Raw genomic sequence first — 18,461 nt, forward strand, 5'->3', positions numbered from 1 at the left:
TCCCTGACACGCTAACTAATCAAGAACAAGAACTGTATCTTTGAGACTGAACGTACAGTCCACAATGTTGTCTGATTGCAACTTTGTACACTTGGAGTAGGTGCAAGGGAGGAACCCACACACAAATCATTCTCTAATACTCTCCATATGATTTAACATCTTATCTCAGTGCTAATTCTATTTATTTAAAATCCAACACTCTCCGTGCAGCTTGAGCAAACTATTCTCAACTGTTATCTTCATTTCCATTTGCTTTATTTTGGACGTGAGTCAAGAAGTGACTGTTGATTGCAGGCAGCCCTATTTGATGATGGATCTGTCTGCACTTGTCTTAGACCATAAACAAGTGAAGTTGGTAATCTGAGTGAGACAGGGCTCTGAAACGGGGAGGGTGTTGGTTGTACGAGCTTTGAAGACGTTTGTTTCTATTCTTGCCACCATTTAATCACCTTTGTGCAAAAAGAAATCAGATTATTTAGCATTGGCTCGTTTCCCAGTGAGGGAAGGTTGGGCAATTTGTCCAAGGGAAGGGTGAAAATCAGCAGGAGCTGCCACTTGTGACTCTCCATGTTAACACAGCCCTGGCCTGACATGGTGGCAGTGTCACCTCTGTGTGCCTGAGCTCTGCTGCTGCAGAACCTTTTCACAATATCTCGGCAGTCCCAGTGTAGTGCTGCACGCTGCACGCTGCACTCTGGCTGAGGTATCCCCACACAGGACACGTTGTTCACATAACACCAGGGATGTTGTCGTGACAGCATTCATCACACACTCAATCCCAACAGCACATTCATCTGATAGGATGCTGCACTTGAAACCAGAAGCAGATTCATTGGTTGTAAAGTGTTGTGGGGCATGCCGAGAATGTTTAATTTAGTTTAGTTTAGAGATACAGTTTGGAAACAGGCCCCTCGGCCCACCATGTCCATGCCGCCGGGTGATTCCCGCTCACTAACACTATCCTACACACCAGGGACAATTTACAATTTTACCGAGCAAATAAGCTTGCAAACCTGTACGTCTTTGGAGTGTGGGAGGAAACTGGAGCACCCGGAGAAAACCCTCGCAGGTCACGGGGAGAACGTACAAACTCCATACAAACAAACCCCGTAGTCAGGATTGAACCCAGGACTCTGGCGCTGTGAGACAGTGTCACTGCCAATGCTCCACCGTGCTGCCCATTCCTTTTTGATGGTCAACATATGTGTGGACATCAGGAAGGAACTGGCTCGGGCCTGTCTATGACCCTCCGTATAGGAACATACGTACAGGAGATCACTCAGCCTGTTGAACCTGTTGCACCATGCAGATCACAAGGTCATGTTTGATCCCAGGTCTATTTCCATGCAGCTGCCTTGGCTGCATTCCTCCTGACCCAGTTCATTAAATCTACCAACCTTAGATTTAAAATTAATTCAAATACTATTCATTGCTTTTTATTCAGAAGAACTCGTATCTATCAGCCTTTCTGAAAATTAGTGATTGCTTATTCTCTACATGATCCAGCTCTGATTTAGAGGATTTGGCCCCTTAGATTTCTTCAGTAGCAAGATCAACACCGTCGGCAGGGAACGGGTTGAAAACATCTTGAAATTGTTGCAAATATATAATCAACCATCCTGTTTGCAACGTTTTTTATTGGGTGAAATTTAGTATGAGAATCATCAAGAATAATCCATGAAAAGTTAGAAGGAATAAAGAGGGAGTGGCTGGAAGAACTCAACGGGTCAGGCAGCATCTGTGGAGAGAAAAATGGACAGGCGATGTTTTGTGTCGGGATCCTTTATGTTTTGTGTCGGGATCCTTTAAGAGTGCTGTTCACTTTCCTCCACAGATATTGTCTTCCAGCAAATATCCTTTACTTGCTCGAGATGTCACCATCTGCAGTCTCTCATATGTCCAAAGCTCTTCAGGAATTTGGCAATATTTCTGAAATGTAATTGTTGAAAATAGCAGTTAATTTCTAAGGATGGGGAAAAATGGTAAAATAAATCAGATGAATGCTTCAAAAGCTAGCACTGGTTCTAAGGTTTCTGTCAGAGAATTCTCCCATGAAGACCTTACATGTTGCAGTTGTATAAGACTTTGGTGAGGCCACATTTACAGTCTTGTGTTCAGTTCTGGGCACCATGTTAAAAGAAATATGTTGTCAAGATGGAAAAGGTGCAGAGAAAATGTACGTGGATGTTGCCAGGACTCAAGGGCCTGAGTTATAGGAAGAGGTTAAGCAGGCTAGGACTATATTCTTTGGAGTGCAGGAGGATGAGGAGTGATATCATAAAGGTGTACAAGATCAAAAGAGGATTAGATTGGGTAAATGCACTGATTCTCTTGCCCAGAGTAGGGAAGAAATAGGTTTAAGGTGAGGGGGGAGAGATTTAATAGGAACCTGAGGGGTAACTTTTTTATACAGAGGGTGGTGGGTTTATGGAATGAGCTGCTGGAGGAGGTAGTTGAGGCTGGGACTATCGCAATGTTTAAGAAGCATTTAGACAGACACATGGAGATGATAGGTCAGAAGTGATATGGGCCAAACACAGGCAGGTGGGACTACTGTAGATGAGACATGTTGGTCAACATGGCCAAGTTGGGCCGAAGGGCCTGTTTCCGCGCTGTATGACATATGATGTTGAGACTCAAATTGAGAGTGAGTGGTCTTTGGAATCATTTTACGAGGAAAGCTTTAAGCATAGAAAACTAACAACACAGAAAGGCCATTTGATTGCTAGTCAACAAAGGCCCTGCAACATTATCCCACCTGCCAGATGCAGGTTTGTGGACCTGCAGATCACTGATCTTCCAGTGCACTGTTTTATTGTGATGAGGTTTGCTCCCTCAAATCCCCTTCAAGGCAGTAGTCTCCCGCCCCCTCGCACACTCTGCGTAAACACTCTACCCCTTCTCATCCTTTCCCCAATTATGTCAACATCCCCCAAGCCCTAATCCAGTCACGGATATCCAGGCCACCCCTGACCTTCTCCCCTCAACTTCATCAGCCCCCAGCTCCAAATAAACAACTCTCTTTCCACCCCCACACAAACCATTACAGCCTAGCCCAGGGGTCTATGTTGAGTTTGATGTGGTGTGGGGGGAATTGCAGAGCAACAGACCACCATTAAATCACACATAGCCCCAAAACTCCAATAGACATTGGCATGGGGCACAATGGCTACAGAGTACCCTTTTAACTGCATTGAAAGGAATGTCAGGCTGATGTGTTTTGTGCTTTGAAGGAGTGTCACTTCAAGCAGTGGCCAGGGCCAACAAAATGAGTGAACTGTATTGAAATGGTGGCTCTGGGAAAGTTCTCAATCAGTTAAAGTCAATGTATTTAGAATGGAGAGTGTTATCTAATCTCAGGTTGCAAACAATATGAGAAAGGACTTGTTGGGGTTAAAAAGAAAGAAGTGCCATGACTGTAAACAAGTTAACGTCTAAGTGGCCCACATTTATTCCCATGTTGTATAAGTGGAAATGCAATGGCAACACTGAGTCTTATCAAAGTATCAAACATCTTGAAGTACTTTATAAAACAATTACTTCTTGAAATGCAGTAAACAGTGAAGTCATGGATTCATGGAAAAATCACAGCACAAAGTCGGCCATTGAACCCATTCTGCAGTTTATGCCTTTGCCAATGGCATTGACCTCCCTCTATATCTTTCTCTATCTCTCTCTCTCTCTCTCTCTCTCTCACTCTCTCTCTCTCTCTCTCTCTCTCTCTCTCTCTCTCTCTCTCTCCCCCCCCCTTTTTCTTTTTTTCCCTCTCTCTCTCTCTCTCTCTCTCTCTCTCTCTCACAAGGAACTGCAGATGCTGGTTTACAAAATGTAGACACAAAGTGCAGGAGTAACTCAGGCAGCATCTCTGGAAAATGTGGATAGGTGACATTTTGGGTCGAGACCCTTCCTCGGAAATGGAAGGCATAAAATTAAAGAGAGCGTTTGAAAGGCAGTGAAGGCAAAAGTTAGACAAAAATATATCTTATAAACTCTCTCATTTATTTTCTGGCTTGCCACAAATGTTTTTCTCCCATCATAATCTTTGCTCAGCTTGCAGAATTGTCAAACTGGTTTCCAGCCTCCAAAGGCATGTGCAAATCCATGATAAACAATAGGTGCAGGAGTAGGCCATTCGGCCCTTCAAGCCAGCACTGCCATTCAATGTGATCATGGCTGATCATCACCAATCAGTACCCCATTCCTGCCTTCTCCCCATATCCCCTGACTCCGCTATCTTTAAGAGCCCTATCTAGCTCTCTCTTGAAAGTATCCAGAGAACCGGCCTCCACCTCCCTCTGAGGCAGATAATTCCACAGACTCACCACTCTCTGTGAGAAAAAGTGTTTTCTTGGCTCCGTTCTAAATGGCTTACTCCTTATTCTTAAACTGTGGCCCCTGTTTCTGGACCCCCCCAACATCGGGAACATGTTGTTTAAGAGGGAACTGCAGATGCTGGAGAATCGAAGGTTACACAAAAAAGCTGGAGAATCTCTGCAGCAGCATCTATGGAGCGAAGGAAATAGGCAACGTTTCGGGCTGAAACCCTTCTTCAGATGAAGAAGGGTTTCGGCCCGAAACGTTGCCTATTTCCTTCGCTCCATAGATGCTGCTGCACCCGCTGATCCTAACCATCGGGAACATGTTTCCTGCCTCTAGCGTGTCCAAGCCCTTAACAATCTTATATGTTTCAATGAGATATCCTCTCATCCTTCTAAACTCCAGAGTGTACAAGCCCAGCCGTTCCATTCTCTCAGCATATGATAGTCCCGTCAACCTGGGAATTAAACTTGTAAACCTACGCTGCACTCCCTCAATAGCAAGAATGTCCTTCCTCAAATAAGGGGACCAAAACTGCACACAATACTCCAGGTGTGATCTTGCTAGGGCCCTATACAACTGCAGAAGGACCTCTTTGCTCCTATACTCAATTCCTCTTGTAAAAAGGCCAACATGCCATTCGCTTTCTTCACTGCCTGCTGTAACTGGATGCTTAGTTTCATAGACTGATGAACAAGAACCCCCAGATCCCGTTGAACTTCCCCTTTTCCCAACTACGCCATTTAGATAATATTCTGCCTTCCTGTTTTTGCTACCAAAGTGGATAATCTCACATTTATCCACATTAAACTGCAGCTGCCATGCACACTAATCCAACCTGTCCAAGTCACCCTGCATTCTCATAGCATCCTCCTCACAGTTCACACTGCCACCCAGCTTTGTGTCATCTGCAAATTTGTTAATGTTACTTTGAATCCCTTCATCCAAATCATTGATGTATATTGTAAATAGCTGCGGTCCCAGCACCGAGCCTTGCGGTACTGCACTAGTCACTGCCTGCCATTCTGAAAGGGACCCGTTAATCCCTGCTCTTTGTTTCCTGTCTGTCAACCAATTTTCTATCCATGTCAGCACTCTACCCCCAATACCATATGCCCTAATTTTGCCCACTAATGTCCTATGTGGGACCTTGTCAAATGCTTTCTGAAAGTCCCATCCTTGTGGAAGTGCAATGTGTGTGGCCGGCACAAGTCCAACCACCCCAGAGTTGGCCAATAGACCCAGGAGACTGGACATCTCCAGCCATACATTCACCTGGGTTTCCCCCTGTGTTATAGCTGCCAGCACACACACAGCACCAGGAGTAATGTACAGTTACTAACTTCAAAATCCTGCTGTGCCTGTAAAATGCCTGTGAAAACTGAGTCCAAGTATTTCATTCTGGTACCTATATTGGAAACACTATAGACCATCATCTCCAGCTTCACCATTATCACAATCTGAAGAAGGGTCCCGACTCAAAACATCACCTGTTCCTAATCTCCAGAGATGCTGCCTGTCCCACTGAGTTACTCCAGCACATTGTATTTATCTTTGGCATAAACCTGCATCTGCAATTCCTTCCCACACACCTCCAGCTGTTTGTTCCTTCCTCCAGCTGCTCAGTGATATCCTGGCACTAGGGCGTGACGGTGGCACAGCGGTAGAGTTGCTGCCTCACTTTGCCAGAGACCCAGGTTCGATTCTGACTGCAGGTTCTGTCTGTATGGCATTTGTACGTTGCGTATGACCTGTACAAACCCATGACCTGCGTGGGTTTTCTCCGGGATCTCTGGTCCCTTCCCACACTACAAAAACGTACAAGTTTGTAGGCTAATTGGCCTGATATAAATGTAAATTGTCCCTAGTTTGTATAGGATAGTGTTAGTGTGCAGGGATGGCGGGTGGGCCGAAAGGCTTATTTCTGTGCTGTATCTCTAAACTAAACTATACCAAACTGAAAGGAAGTGTAGGAAAGAACTGCAGATGTTGGTTTAAATCGAAGATAGACACAAAATGCTGGAGTAACTCAGCGGAACAGGCAGCATCTCTGGAGAGAAGGAATGGGTGACGTTTTGGGTCGAGTCTGAAGAAGGGTCTCGACCTGGAAAGTCACCCATTCCATCTCTCCAGAGATGCAACCTGTCCCGCTGAGTTACTCCAGCATTTTGAGTCTACCTTAAACTAAAAGGAAGTCAGCATGGGATGATGCAGTAATGATGAACATTTTACCCCCTCTTTTGCATCAAGGATGTCCATTTGTTTTTCAAGTTTGGTTACATTTGTTATGTAAGCAACACTGCAGCCAATTTGCCACAGTAGGGTCCACAGATATAAGTAAATAACTGTGTGGGATAAAGTTGACATGGGCACCAGGAGAATGTTGTTACTTTGAACAGTGCTGTGGGAATGTTTATATCCAATTGAATAGGCACGGGGTTTGAAGTCTCAGCTGGAAGGCAGCACCTCTGATACAGCGTTGGAGTGTCATGCCAAATTATGTGCTCGATTTCTGAGGTGGGACTTAAACGCATAACCTTCTGACTCAGAGCTGGGAGTGTGACTTACAGAGCTAAGGCTGAGAAGCATATCATGTGAACAGGTTCAAAATTAATCCACTAATACAGTCATTTCTAGCCACATTGTTTTCATTTTTATTAGTCATTCCTTAGTTTCTGAATGTTTTCCTGGTTGTCCACTAGTTTCTGCTTTTATCGGGATTTTTGTTTGCAAATACTCCTTAAACAATTAAGACCGTATTTATTTTATGCATCATGTTTAGTGAATAAAGACTTTAGCTAAGATACCCATGACGTTTAATCACAATATGACATATATCTTGTACAAATATACATGCATATTGTGTTTGTGCTGTTTGACCCTCCACATAGGATGGGGCTGTGTGTCATTGTGTCTCTGGGTGTCTCTGCAGTGGGTTCACATTGATCAGTGAACAATCTCTGACACTCACCACCCAGGATCACTTGGGACAAGTGGGCTAGAGTTGACGGAGTTGTGAAGTTCTCTTTGCCTGAGACAGTCAGCATTAAGAACTGACAAGCCGTGAATCGGGACGCCTCAATATTGGAGGTATATCACAGTCACGGACAGTTTTACTTTCACTCCAATGCTAGAGGAGTCTAGACCCCATCTGATTCAGACAGGCGTGAAGCAGGAGGGGTATAGACGATCTTCCAAGCTTCAGATTGTTGCTGCTTGCTGTGTGGATTCAGTGCAATATCACACCCGGTGTGTGAGATAGACCAGTGACATGGGATCACCTGGTTATCAATCAAGATTGGTCATGCTCTTGACTAATTCAATAGTCTAGCTTTAAAAAGCAATTCCCTTTACCGAGAGAATCTCAAATGAGAAATGTAATATTGTAAAATTAGATTCGATCTATCTGTGAAGGAAATCGAGAAGCAGAATTATTCCATGCAGCCCATCAAATCTACTCTGCCATTCAATCATGGCTGATCTATCTTTCACTCTCAACCCCATTCTCCTGCCTTCTCCTCATAACCTCTGACACCTTGGTTCTAAAAGGTGATCAGGAACATGCAGAAAGATGGGTAATGGGATCTTGCCACAGATCATCCACGGTTACATTGAATGGCGGTGCAGGTTTGAGGGACATAATGGTCTGTTCCCTTTGCTATTATTATATTCCAATGTATTTGTGCTGGTGTATCAAGACCACAAGGAATTGCAGAGAGCTTTGGATGTAGCCCAGTCTAACACACAGTCCTGACTTCCCACCGTTGACTCCACTTGCACCAAATTGCCGTCATAATCAAAGATCTGGCCATTCCTTCTTCTCCCTGCTCCTGTTGGGCAGAAGGTACAGAAGGCGTGCACCGCCAGATTGAGGAACAGCTTCTTCCCCTCTGCTTGCAGGATTATGAATGGTCCTTCCATAAGCTAGGACTTTGACCAATTCATCTCTCCCCCATTGCAGACATTGGACTGTCTCTGGAACTGATACTCTACAATGCTGAGAACTATATTCTGCACTCTCTAGCTTCCCCTTTGCTCTACCTATTGTACTTGTAGTTTGACTAGATAGTATTTATGTATAGTATTATCTGATCTGATTAGATAGCATGCAAAACAAAGCTTTTCACTGCACCTCGGTGCACGTGACATTAATAAACCTAAACCTATCAGGTAAGGATAGCTCTAATTTGTTATTTCTCTTGCCTTTCCTTCCAGCTACGGTAGGCGGCGCGGCTCTGGCCAGCAGCGGCCTCTGCAGCCTGTCCGCGGTTTTATTATTTTTGTCTGTGTTTTTATGTAGTTTTTGTTATTTTATGTTGGGGTGTGTGTGTGGGGGGGGCGGGGGTGGGGTGGGAGGGGGGGGGGAAACTTTTTAAATCTCTCCCTGCACTGGAGACCCGACCTTTTCTCGTCGGGTCTCGGGTGTCGTTGAGGCCGCAACGAGGAGCGGCCTCCAACAGGAAGAGACCGGGGACTCAGGTGCCGACTCACCGTTGCCGTCGCGGAGCTGGCTGGGTCCGGATCGGGTGGAGCGGTGAAGGAGCACTGCTGCTGCTGATGCTGTTGCTGCTGCTGCTGCTGCTGCTACCGGAGAGTCGGAGGCTCCAACGGCAGGTCTGTGGACGACGGCGCCGGGAGCCCGCGGCTCCCTGGAGAGAGACCGCTTTTCAGGGCTCCTGCAACGGCGACTTCTCCCGCTCGAGTTGCGGGGTCGAAGAGCTCCTGGAGCGGGGCCTAGCACCACTGCCCCGCGCGGCTGGAACGGCCGCGGGACACTGCGAGCGCACACCGGGGGCTCTAACACCAAGACCCGGTGTGCGACCTCGCACCACCCGGCGTGGCTTTAATGGCCGCGGGACAATCGCCATCGCCAGCCGGGGGGCTATGACTTTGACTCTGACATCGGGGGGGGAGAGTGCAGTGGAGAGATAAGTTTATTTGGCCTTCCATCACAGCTATGTGATGGATGTTTATGTTAAATGTAATTATGTTGTGTCTGGGGTCTATTTGTGTGTAATGTATGGCTGCAGAAACGGCATTTCGTTTGGACCTCCAGGGGTCCAAATGACAATTAAATTGACTCTTGACTCTCTTGACTCTTGACTCTTGAGCTCGGAAGTTTGGAAATGATGTTGTGATCTTTTACAGATGGCTGCTATGGAGACCATGACGGAGAAGTTGGAGAGTTTTGGTACATTAAAAATGGACACCATGGGTGCTCTGCAACCCTCTCCACACCATGGCTTCAACTTCCGATCACCCCCATCCACCATCTCAGATGCCATTCTCCGCAAAGGGAAGGAGCGTTACACGTGCAGGTTAGAATCTCCCAGCCGACACACTACGCCTTTGAGAGGGATCTTAGCAGACAGGCCATAGTGTCTACCCACACCCTGCAGAAACCATCTCTGACATAAAGTTTTACGTAGTCATGTATGGATATAACCCCTTCTGCCCACATCAGAACTGTCCATCAAACACATGTTCACACTAATCCTACATGAATCCCACTTGATCGCACCCACATGCCACTCACCTGCACATGAGGGACCATTTCATGATGAGCCATTAACTTCCCAAGCTGCACATTTGGGATCCATTGCATCAAATTATTCCGACAGCACCCGTGGCCCATCTACCCCGTTTCACATGCGCTTCCACCCAAACGACTTCAGTGCCTCCTGCAAGCATATCTGGCCATCCATCCACTTCCCCTGCACACACTCGGCTGTGAGCAGTTTTGGACACCATTTCTGAGGAGGGATGTGCTGGCATTGGAGAGGGTCCAGAGGATGTTTATGAGAATGATCTCAGGAATGAGTGGGTTAACATTTGATGAGCATTTGACAGCACTGGGCCTCTGGCTGGAGTTTACAGTGGGGGGGGGGTCTCGTTGAAACTTACTCAATGGAGAAAGGCCTGAATAGAGTGGATGTGGAGAGGATGTTTCCACTAGTGGGAGAGTCTAGGACCAGAGGCCATAGCATCAGAATAAAATGACTTACCATTAGAAAGGAGATGAGAAGGAATTTCTTCAGAGGGTAGTGAATCTGTGGAATTCTTTGCCACAGACAGCTGTGGAGGCCAAATCAATTGATATTTTTAAGGTGTTTAAGGTGTCAGGAGTTATTGGGAAAAGACAGGAGATTGGGGTTGAGAAGGAAAGATAGATCAGCCATGATTAGATGGCAGAGTAGACTTGATGGGCCGAATGTCCTAATTCTGCTCCTAGAACTGGAGCAGATCCCCTGGGGATCTGTCATTCCCTGAATGATTGAACCATTCTTTGGGTGAAGAGGTTCCCCTGGAATTTTAACTGGGTTTATTAATTGCAGGTTCATGGTTTTCATTTTTACCTTCCTGCAGCCAAAACTAGCTGAGACGATACGATAGAACTTTAATTATCCCAGGAGGGACATTGGTCTGGCAACAATCATAAAACACAACAAGATACATGAAACATGAAATTAAAGTGACGAGTGGATGGAGCAGGACAATCTGACAATAGTTTCCTCCGAGTCCATTCCTGTCACATTTGTCAGGACGAGACCCAAGGCCAGCTTGCTTCCCGATCCCAGCTGTCAGTCTGTGCTGTATGTAGGATGGGAGCAGTAGGAAGAGAAAGACTGTTGGGGGCGAGGAGAGCATTGGAGATCAGATTCAGATTCAGATTCAATCTGTATTGTCATTGTGCAGTGTACAGTACAGAGACAACGAAATGCAGTTCGCATCTCACCCAGAAGAGCGAACATAGAATAATGGAACAGCAAATATATATATCTACATACATTAGCAATAGTGCAATTTTTCTGAGGGAAGGAATGTCCGGGGGGGTGGGGGGAGTGACTGGCAATCACCAAGGTGCAGAGTTAAGTTGTGTAACTGGTGGAAACAGTGGCCGCGTTTGCTAAGAGAACAGAAACCTAGATCGTGGGGATCAAAGGTTGAAGCGGGATCACAGCTGTCAGGGATTGTATGAAAGTTGTTGGAAGGTTGTTGTTGTCACCAACTGATGACGGAGTAGTGCCCAGGAAGCAATGTGGAATGGTGGGGGACCTGAGATGAGGGGGAGGTGTTGCTCTGGAAGTGTAGCTCTTAAACGGGGCCTTTATGTAGCAGGAGTCCCGTGGCAAATTCTGAAGCCTGAGGCCTACTCAGTGTTCCCAGTCACCCAGTGAAGGACTACTTCTGTACAAGAGCATTGACAAATTACTAGGAAGTGTCATCTGCAGCACTCCCCTGTGTTGTGATGGTTCAGATGCACATAGTCACTGGAGAAGATAAGTCACAGGCCTCATGGAATTCAATCTTACTGACGGATGTAGGAAACATGTTCCCGATGTTGGGGGAGTGCAGAACCTGGGGCCACAGTTTAAGAATAAGGAGTAAGCCATTTAGAACGGAGACGAGGAAACACCTTTTCTCACAGAGAGTGGTGAGTCTGTGGAATTCTCTGTCTCAGAGGGCGGTGAAGGCCTCTCTGGAAACTTTCAAGAGAGAGCTAAATAGGCCTCTTGATGATAGCGGAGTCAGGGGATATGGGGAGAAGGCAGGAACGGGGTACTGATTGGGTATGATCAGCCATGATCACATTGAATGGTGGTGCTGGCTTGAAGGGCTGAATGGCCTATCCCTGCATCTATTGTCTATTGTCTGTTGATGTTCTCCTCATTCCCCTGTGCCCTGCAACGTATTCTCCCCTCACATGCCGATCGGATGAATCTCCTGAAGAGGTAGCTCACTCCTCACCCTCACTGACATAAAATCCAGCACGGGGCAAGTTGCTCTTATCCACCAACACCACTCACCCTAGTCAGATTGTTTGGCTGAGTTTGACATGAATAAGCCGCAATTTCCTTTGGTTCAACAAGAAGCTCAAGGCTCTGGTTTCTGGCATCCATCACTAACTGGGGACAGTAAAGCCATTTGAAATCAAAACGACATGCAAACGTCACTAAAATAAAACTTGCTGTAAGTCTTCTGTCAAGTTTAAGATATGTGATCATCACTACTCGCCTTAATTCCAGTAATGAACATTAATCACCATACATACGGTGGTTACTTGACTCACACCATCACAGATAGACCCCACACATGAAGTACATCAACCTTGGATATATCTGTGTCTCATAAATTACAATAGATACCAAGATAATTGCTTGTCCAGTTCTAACAGTCATTTTCCCCTTCAGATACTGTGGGAAGATCTTTCCAAGATCAGCAAATCTTACTCGGCATCTCAGAACGCACACAGGAGAGCAGCCTTACAGGTAAGAATCAGGCCCACAATGGTTCAGTACTATTCAGGCCCGGTCTCCAGTAAACCATGCCATCTTGTATGCTCAGCATGCTACTGTATATCTTATGCTGGAAAGATACTAATGAGGTTCTCCTGGCTTGCATTTGGTCTGTGTGGTAAACCTTCAACCACTCTTGAATACTGCGGCACCCACAGGATTCTTGTACTGGAGCTTTCACTACTGTGGCCCTTTCAGGAATCCAGTGTGGCTTCAAGTAACAACTAGGCTCTTTGTTCTAGGTGGTCCTGATGGCTCTCGGTGGCATAGGTCTCCCTTGCTCTCGCCGGTCCCCCTCGCCCTCGACCCTCCACCTTGCTCGCGGGTCACTCCTCACTCACAGTGGGGGGGGGGTCCCGTTGAAGCCGGTGGCTCGGGGCCAAGTTCGGGGTCTGCAGTGGGCGAGCCGGGCCTACCGGCGGGGCCACTGCCATCAGTCCGCGGCAAGTCCACGTGTGGCCAATATGCTGGCCACGTCATATCTACATCTGGCCCTACTAATTCAGAAAACACTGCCGAACATGTACACAGTGCTTCAAAAGATTTGTGTTATGAAGAAAATAAAATAACACATTTCATTTCTGAACTGCAGCTAGAAATTCGCAAGCAATTAAATCTGCCCTCAGGAGTTGCAAGCAACATAATTTCCCCAGATTTACCTTGTTAGACTATTTCTCTGAAGATTAGCACATGAACAGGTTATTTAAATCGCGAGGCTTGGATATAAGCATAACTCGATGTTAACAGCGACAGATCACAACCTCACCTGATGCCATGGAGAATCAAGGAGAAAACTAAATGTGAACATTCCATCATAGTTGCACAAGCATATTAATTATCCAGAATGAAAACGCTCCATTCCCAATATGTTTGGAACTCGGTCATTTTTGGAGCCTTTGGTGTGGATTTTAGTTTCAGTTTTAGAGATACAGTGCAGAAACAGGCCCTTCGGCCCTCCAGGTCTGCACCGACCATACATTAGGGACCAATCCAATTAACCTACAAACCTGTACATCTTTGGAGTGTGGGAGGAAACCGAAGATCTCAGAAAAAAACCACGCAGGTCACGGGGAGGAGGGACAGACTCCCTACAGACAGCCCTCGTAGTCAGGATCGAACCCGGGTCTCTGGCATTGTAAGGCAGCAACTCTACCGCTGCGCCACCGTGCTGCCCTTGGTCATTTTAGTTTGATGTTGGCATAAATCAATAATGTTCAGGGATAAGAGAGGGGTGAAATCCACACTGATCCCAACACAAGCTTTTTGGAAAATCCCTGCATGTCATTGATGAGTAAGTATGGGGGACATGTCACGGGGTGATGCCTGTTTGGTGGTGAGTAGTTGCCCCAAAGAGTCTTACCTTGTTCTGGTCGCCGCTGGATTTTCAATATGTTGAAAATTTTCGGCAACCTGCTGCGACTATGGCGGGTGCCGGCAGTCACCCCAACACTCGCGTAAGTGGGACAGGCCCTTTTGGAAAAGCTTTTTGCAGCGTTTAAGATAAATATTTGTGGATGTTAATTTGATTGTGGATGAATGTTAGTTAGTTTAGTTTGTTGTCAAATACACCAGGGCCAGGGTGCTATGAAATCCCTTGTTGACATGAAGCCCACAGAGTAAACAGCACACACACAACAACAGTAAATAAAACAACATGTTTTAACAAGTGATGATTCCTTCGTGAAAATGGATTAAATCGTAAAATTATACTTGTTGGAAAAGCAAAGCAATAATTCCCTGCCCGTGCGTGTGAACGAGACGTAAGGGTTTAACTGCATTAGCCTTCACTCGGCTGGTCATTTCATCATCCTAACCAGATGCTGCTGTTTATTTACCAGTGTGCAGGGAATGTGCTGTGCTAGGAGCCAGTGGGGACATGCAGATCGGGCAGAATTCACACGTGCTTCATTTAAAATCATCCAAAGGACTCTTGTTTATTTAGTTATAAAACTCAGGGTCATTTAAATATGCCGAGCCAAAAGGATCTACAAAATGGACACCCCTCCAATAAAATGGAAGGCATTCCCTGTCCTCATGTGATGCTAGCTGCTCTCCATTTGAACTTGTACCAGACAGATTACTCCGATACTGGCAACAGACAAGAATATAAATCAGCGTTGTACTGCCACTCAAATCTCTGTCATATTTCAGCCTTCACTTTAATTATGTTTGGTTCAGAGATACAGCATGGAAACAGGCCATTCGGCCCACTGAGTCCACGCTGACCAGACAGCTCCCGTAGTCAGGATAGAACCCTGGTCTCTGGTGCTACATGGTACCCACTCTACCGCTGTGCCATTGCATTTCAAATTAAATATATCAGGTTTTGATGTTAATGATTTTAAAATAATTTCCATTGCCCGTAATTACTTAAATACATTTAAACTGTTGGTAAATGATTTAAATGTACTCGGGACATTTGAGACCAGTTATAAATACCTTTGAAAGCAGCGAGCTGGATTCGGGGCCACAGGTTTTACTGCCTGAGGCCTAGGTGTTACTTGAAGCCTCACTAGTCTCTTGAAAGGGCCACAGTAATGAAGTCTCCAGTCAACGTATCCTGTGGGTGCTGCAGTATTTAAGTGGCTGCAGGTTTAGCACACAGACCAAATGCGAGCAGTGGATGGGACCAAACTGAATTTCTATTAAGATTTTACTGAACTAATGTAATGACTGGTTTTAGTGTTTGTAGTTTGTTAGTTGAAGGATAAATGTTAGAGTCTATCCACAAAGAACGCACATATTTTCTTCCAGGATCTGTTATGTCGCCGGAGATGACAGATGATTGAATTTGCTGTCAGTACTAGAAGTGAACTTGTTGATTTAGACTGGCCTTAGCTGCTGGCTGGCCAGACTGTATCAGCCAAGATGGGAGCATTGACTAGGTGACTTAAACATGATCGGGCAGAGAAAGACCTGGACGCTAACAGCCCTCTCGTCCATCACCTATTCCTTCTTTTATCATTTAGACAGGTACATGGACAGGACAGGTTTAGAGGGATATGGCAGGTAGGACTAGTGTAGATGGGACATTTGTGGCTGGTGTGGGCGAGTTGGGCTGAAGGGTCTGTAACCACACTGTATCACTCTTTGACTCTATTCACTCAGTCCCACCTCTTGGCTGCCAAAATAACGAATAGTTGTGCTTCTTCCCCTCCTGCCAACGTCTCCCACCACCATAGCTCTGTCATTCAGGAAGAATGCAGGAGAGGAGTGCACAAGGCCTTTCTGTTGTTCCCAGTCTCCTGGATCAATCCTGAGAAACTGCAACTGGCAGATTAAGGAATTTCAGAAGTGCAAAGAAAGAAGATTGATGCTGTTTAAATCTTTGCTGATTGCAGACGTCACTTTCTCATTCCCTGTTTGCCGCCTCAATTACCGATTGAAAACCCCCTGAGGATGATATTTTAGCTTCGTCAGCTCCTTTTTTTTTGTTCTCCCTCTCTTTCTTTCCGTATGCTTAGGTCATTTAGAAACAATTTGCCCTAACAAATGACTGGGATCATTTTCCCTGCAACTTTTCAAGTTGACTTTGAGGTAAACATGCGGACACATTGGATAGCGAGCCGGGGCTTTGTTTTAAAGCCCTTCACGGTTCACGGTGTGGAGCACTTCACTCGCACAGCGATTATCAGATTGTGCAAAGAGATCGTCTGATGAAGAGTGACCGCTGAAAGACCTCGGCATTGGAGCCAATGATCCGGGCACTGCTCTGATGACCAGACGCTCCAGATGAAGTAACTCTTGGTCCCTGGTGCACTAAACTAAACACTCAAGCTTTCTCGCCATTTGACAATTGCCTCTGACCCATGCCGTACCAGGGTCTTAAATTAGCAGCAGGCATTTTTTAGGCTGAACATAAAAGGATTCATCTGATTAAAAGTTTTGATGCCCAGTAATTTTCCCAGCACAATTAGCAGCGCAAGTGGAAATCTGCTGTTTGTACAGCAAAGTTAAATTGTGGTCTATCAATTCTATCAATAAACCCCAGGGAACAGCTCACAGACGGCACTGTGTGTTCTGTTCACCATGTGTTAACTCTTTGGAGCCCCAAGCCTTTTCCCCAAGTTCTCCTTTCACCCTGGCCAAGCTTACTAAGGTTCAGGCAAGGGATGATAGTTTCATGGAATCCCCTTTTGTGTTGTGCCTCAGTTGTTAAGTCTGTGTCAGTGCGAGTGTCAGCAGGCAAGCCCCAGATAGATACAAAAAGCTGGAGAAACTCAGCGGGTTGGACAGCATCTCTGGAGAGAAGAAATAAGTGACGTTTCGGGTCAGACTGGGACTCAGTGGAAAGGGAAACGAGAGATAATGACGCTGATCATAAGGTCAGAAGGAAAAGGATTAGAATTAGGCCATTCGGCCCATCAAGTCTACTCCACCATTCAATCATGGCTGATCGTTGTGTTTAAAAAGGAACTGCAGATGCTGGAAAATCGAAGGTACACAAAAATGCTGGAGAAACTCCGTGGGTGCAGCAGCATCTATGGAGCAAAGGAAATAGGCAATGTTTCGGGCCAAAACCCTTCTTCAGACTTCATGGCTGATCTATCTCTCCCTACTACCCCATTCTCCTGCCTTCTCCCCATAACCTCTAACACCTATATAGAGAGATATAGAACAAATGAATGAAAGATATGCCAGATGAGATAGCTGCTTGTTCTGTTGAGTTAACTTAAAATTAATGAAACCGTGACACAAGAGCCCATAATCTACGACAAATGATAAGACAACTGACTTGTATCGCACGAGAAAATATCCTCACTTTCCACATGTCCATTTTCCTTAATCCAAGTTATTAGGTAATTCTACTTTCAGCACTTTCAGAAGCTGCAAATGATGATTGATTCGGCTATGAATACATCCCATAATCAACACCGTAACAAAGATGATCACTCACACTGGCCACTTATAATGATATAGTATTCACAGCACAGAAACAGTCTCTACAATCTATCTGATCCACACCTGTGTTTAGTCTTTAAATTCCTCCACTTATAACTCTTCTTCACCCTATTAACATCACATCCTACTACATTAGCCAGTTACTAAACTAAAACTAAAACACTGTGAAATTTAAACTTCCCCCGTGTGGAAACATCTTCTCTACATTTACTTTTATGTCCTCTTCATAATTTAGAGATCTTTGTTCAGTTTTCACTTGGCCCCCCCTTTAAGCGAGGATTTGAAATACTGATTGCAAGAACTGAAAGGAAGAATAATGAAGTGCTTGGGCATTTTGCTTTTTTTCAGGGTTTTTTAGTTGCAACATTATCATAAATTGACAAGAGCATTAATAAGCTTCCAGGTTGGAAGAAGTTTGACTGGAATACTCAGTTGTCCATTGCCTTCCACCTCCTAACTGTTTGCTTATACCTCTAGGTGTAAGTACTGTGACAGGTCATTCAGCATCTCCTCAAACCTGCAAAGGCATGTTCGCAACATCCACAATAAAGAGAAGCCATTCAAATGCCACTTGTGCAACCGTTGCTTTGGGCAGCAGACCAATCTGGATCGCCACCTCAAGAAACACGAGAATGAGAGCATCCCAGGTAAGGCAGGTCAGTCTCTCTCTCTCTCTCACTATTGGCAGGGCCTCTGCTTAAAGGAACATTCCTGGACACAGCGGTACTGTAGTTATGTTGGTAGATGGTGAGCCAGGGCTTTGACATAAGCCCGTTCTGGCCAATTTACAAAACCAAATGCAGTTTCACAAAATTCTGAAATAGAAGTGTGTTTTCACAGAAGTGACGATGAAGCAGTCACATTGTTGCTAAAGTCCTACTGGGTGACTACAGTCGCCTTTTGTACAATTTCGCCCAATTTCAATCCGCTGACATATATTTTTAA

At 45.5% G+C, this 18,461-nt stretch overlaps 1 protein-coding gene across 5 annotated transcripts in view; it reads left to right on the forward strand.

Moving 5' to 3' along the window:
* Positions 1–18,461, forward strand: part of prdm16 (PR domain containing 16) — a 733,455-nt gene that overhangs the window by 690,952 nt on the left and 24,042 nt on the right. For all 5 annotated transcript variants that reach the window (XM_055659693.1, XM_055659694.1, XM_055659696.1 and 2 more), the window contains 3 exons: positions 9,466–9,635; positions 12,510–12,587; positions 17,994–18,163. In XM_055659693.1, the coding sequence (XP_055515668.1) occupies positions 9,466–9,635; positions 12,510–12,587; positions 17,994–18,163 (418 nt within the window). The remainder of the gene's footprint in view (positions 1–9,465; positions 9,636–12,509; positions 12,588–17,993; positions 18,164–18,461) is intronic.

The sequence above is a fragment of the Leucoraja erinacea genome, chromosome 30, assembly GCF_028641065.1.
Source record: "Leucoraja erinacea ecotype New England chromosome 30, Leri_hhj_1, whole genome shotgun sequence".
NCBI lineage: Eukaryota > Metazoa > Chordata > Chondrichthyes > Rajiformes > Rajidae > Leucoraja > Leucoraja erinaceus.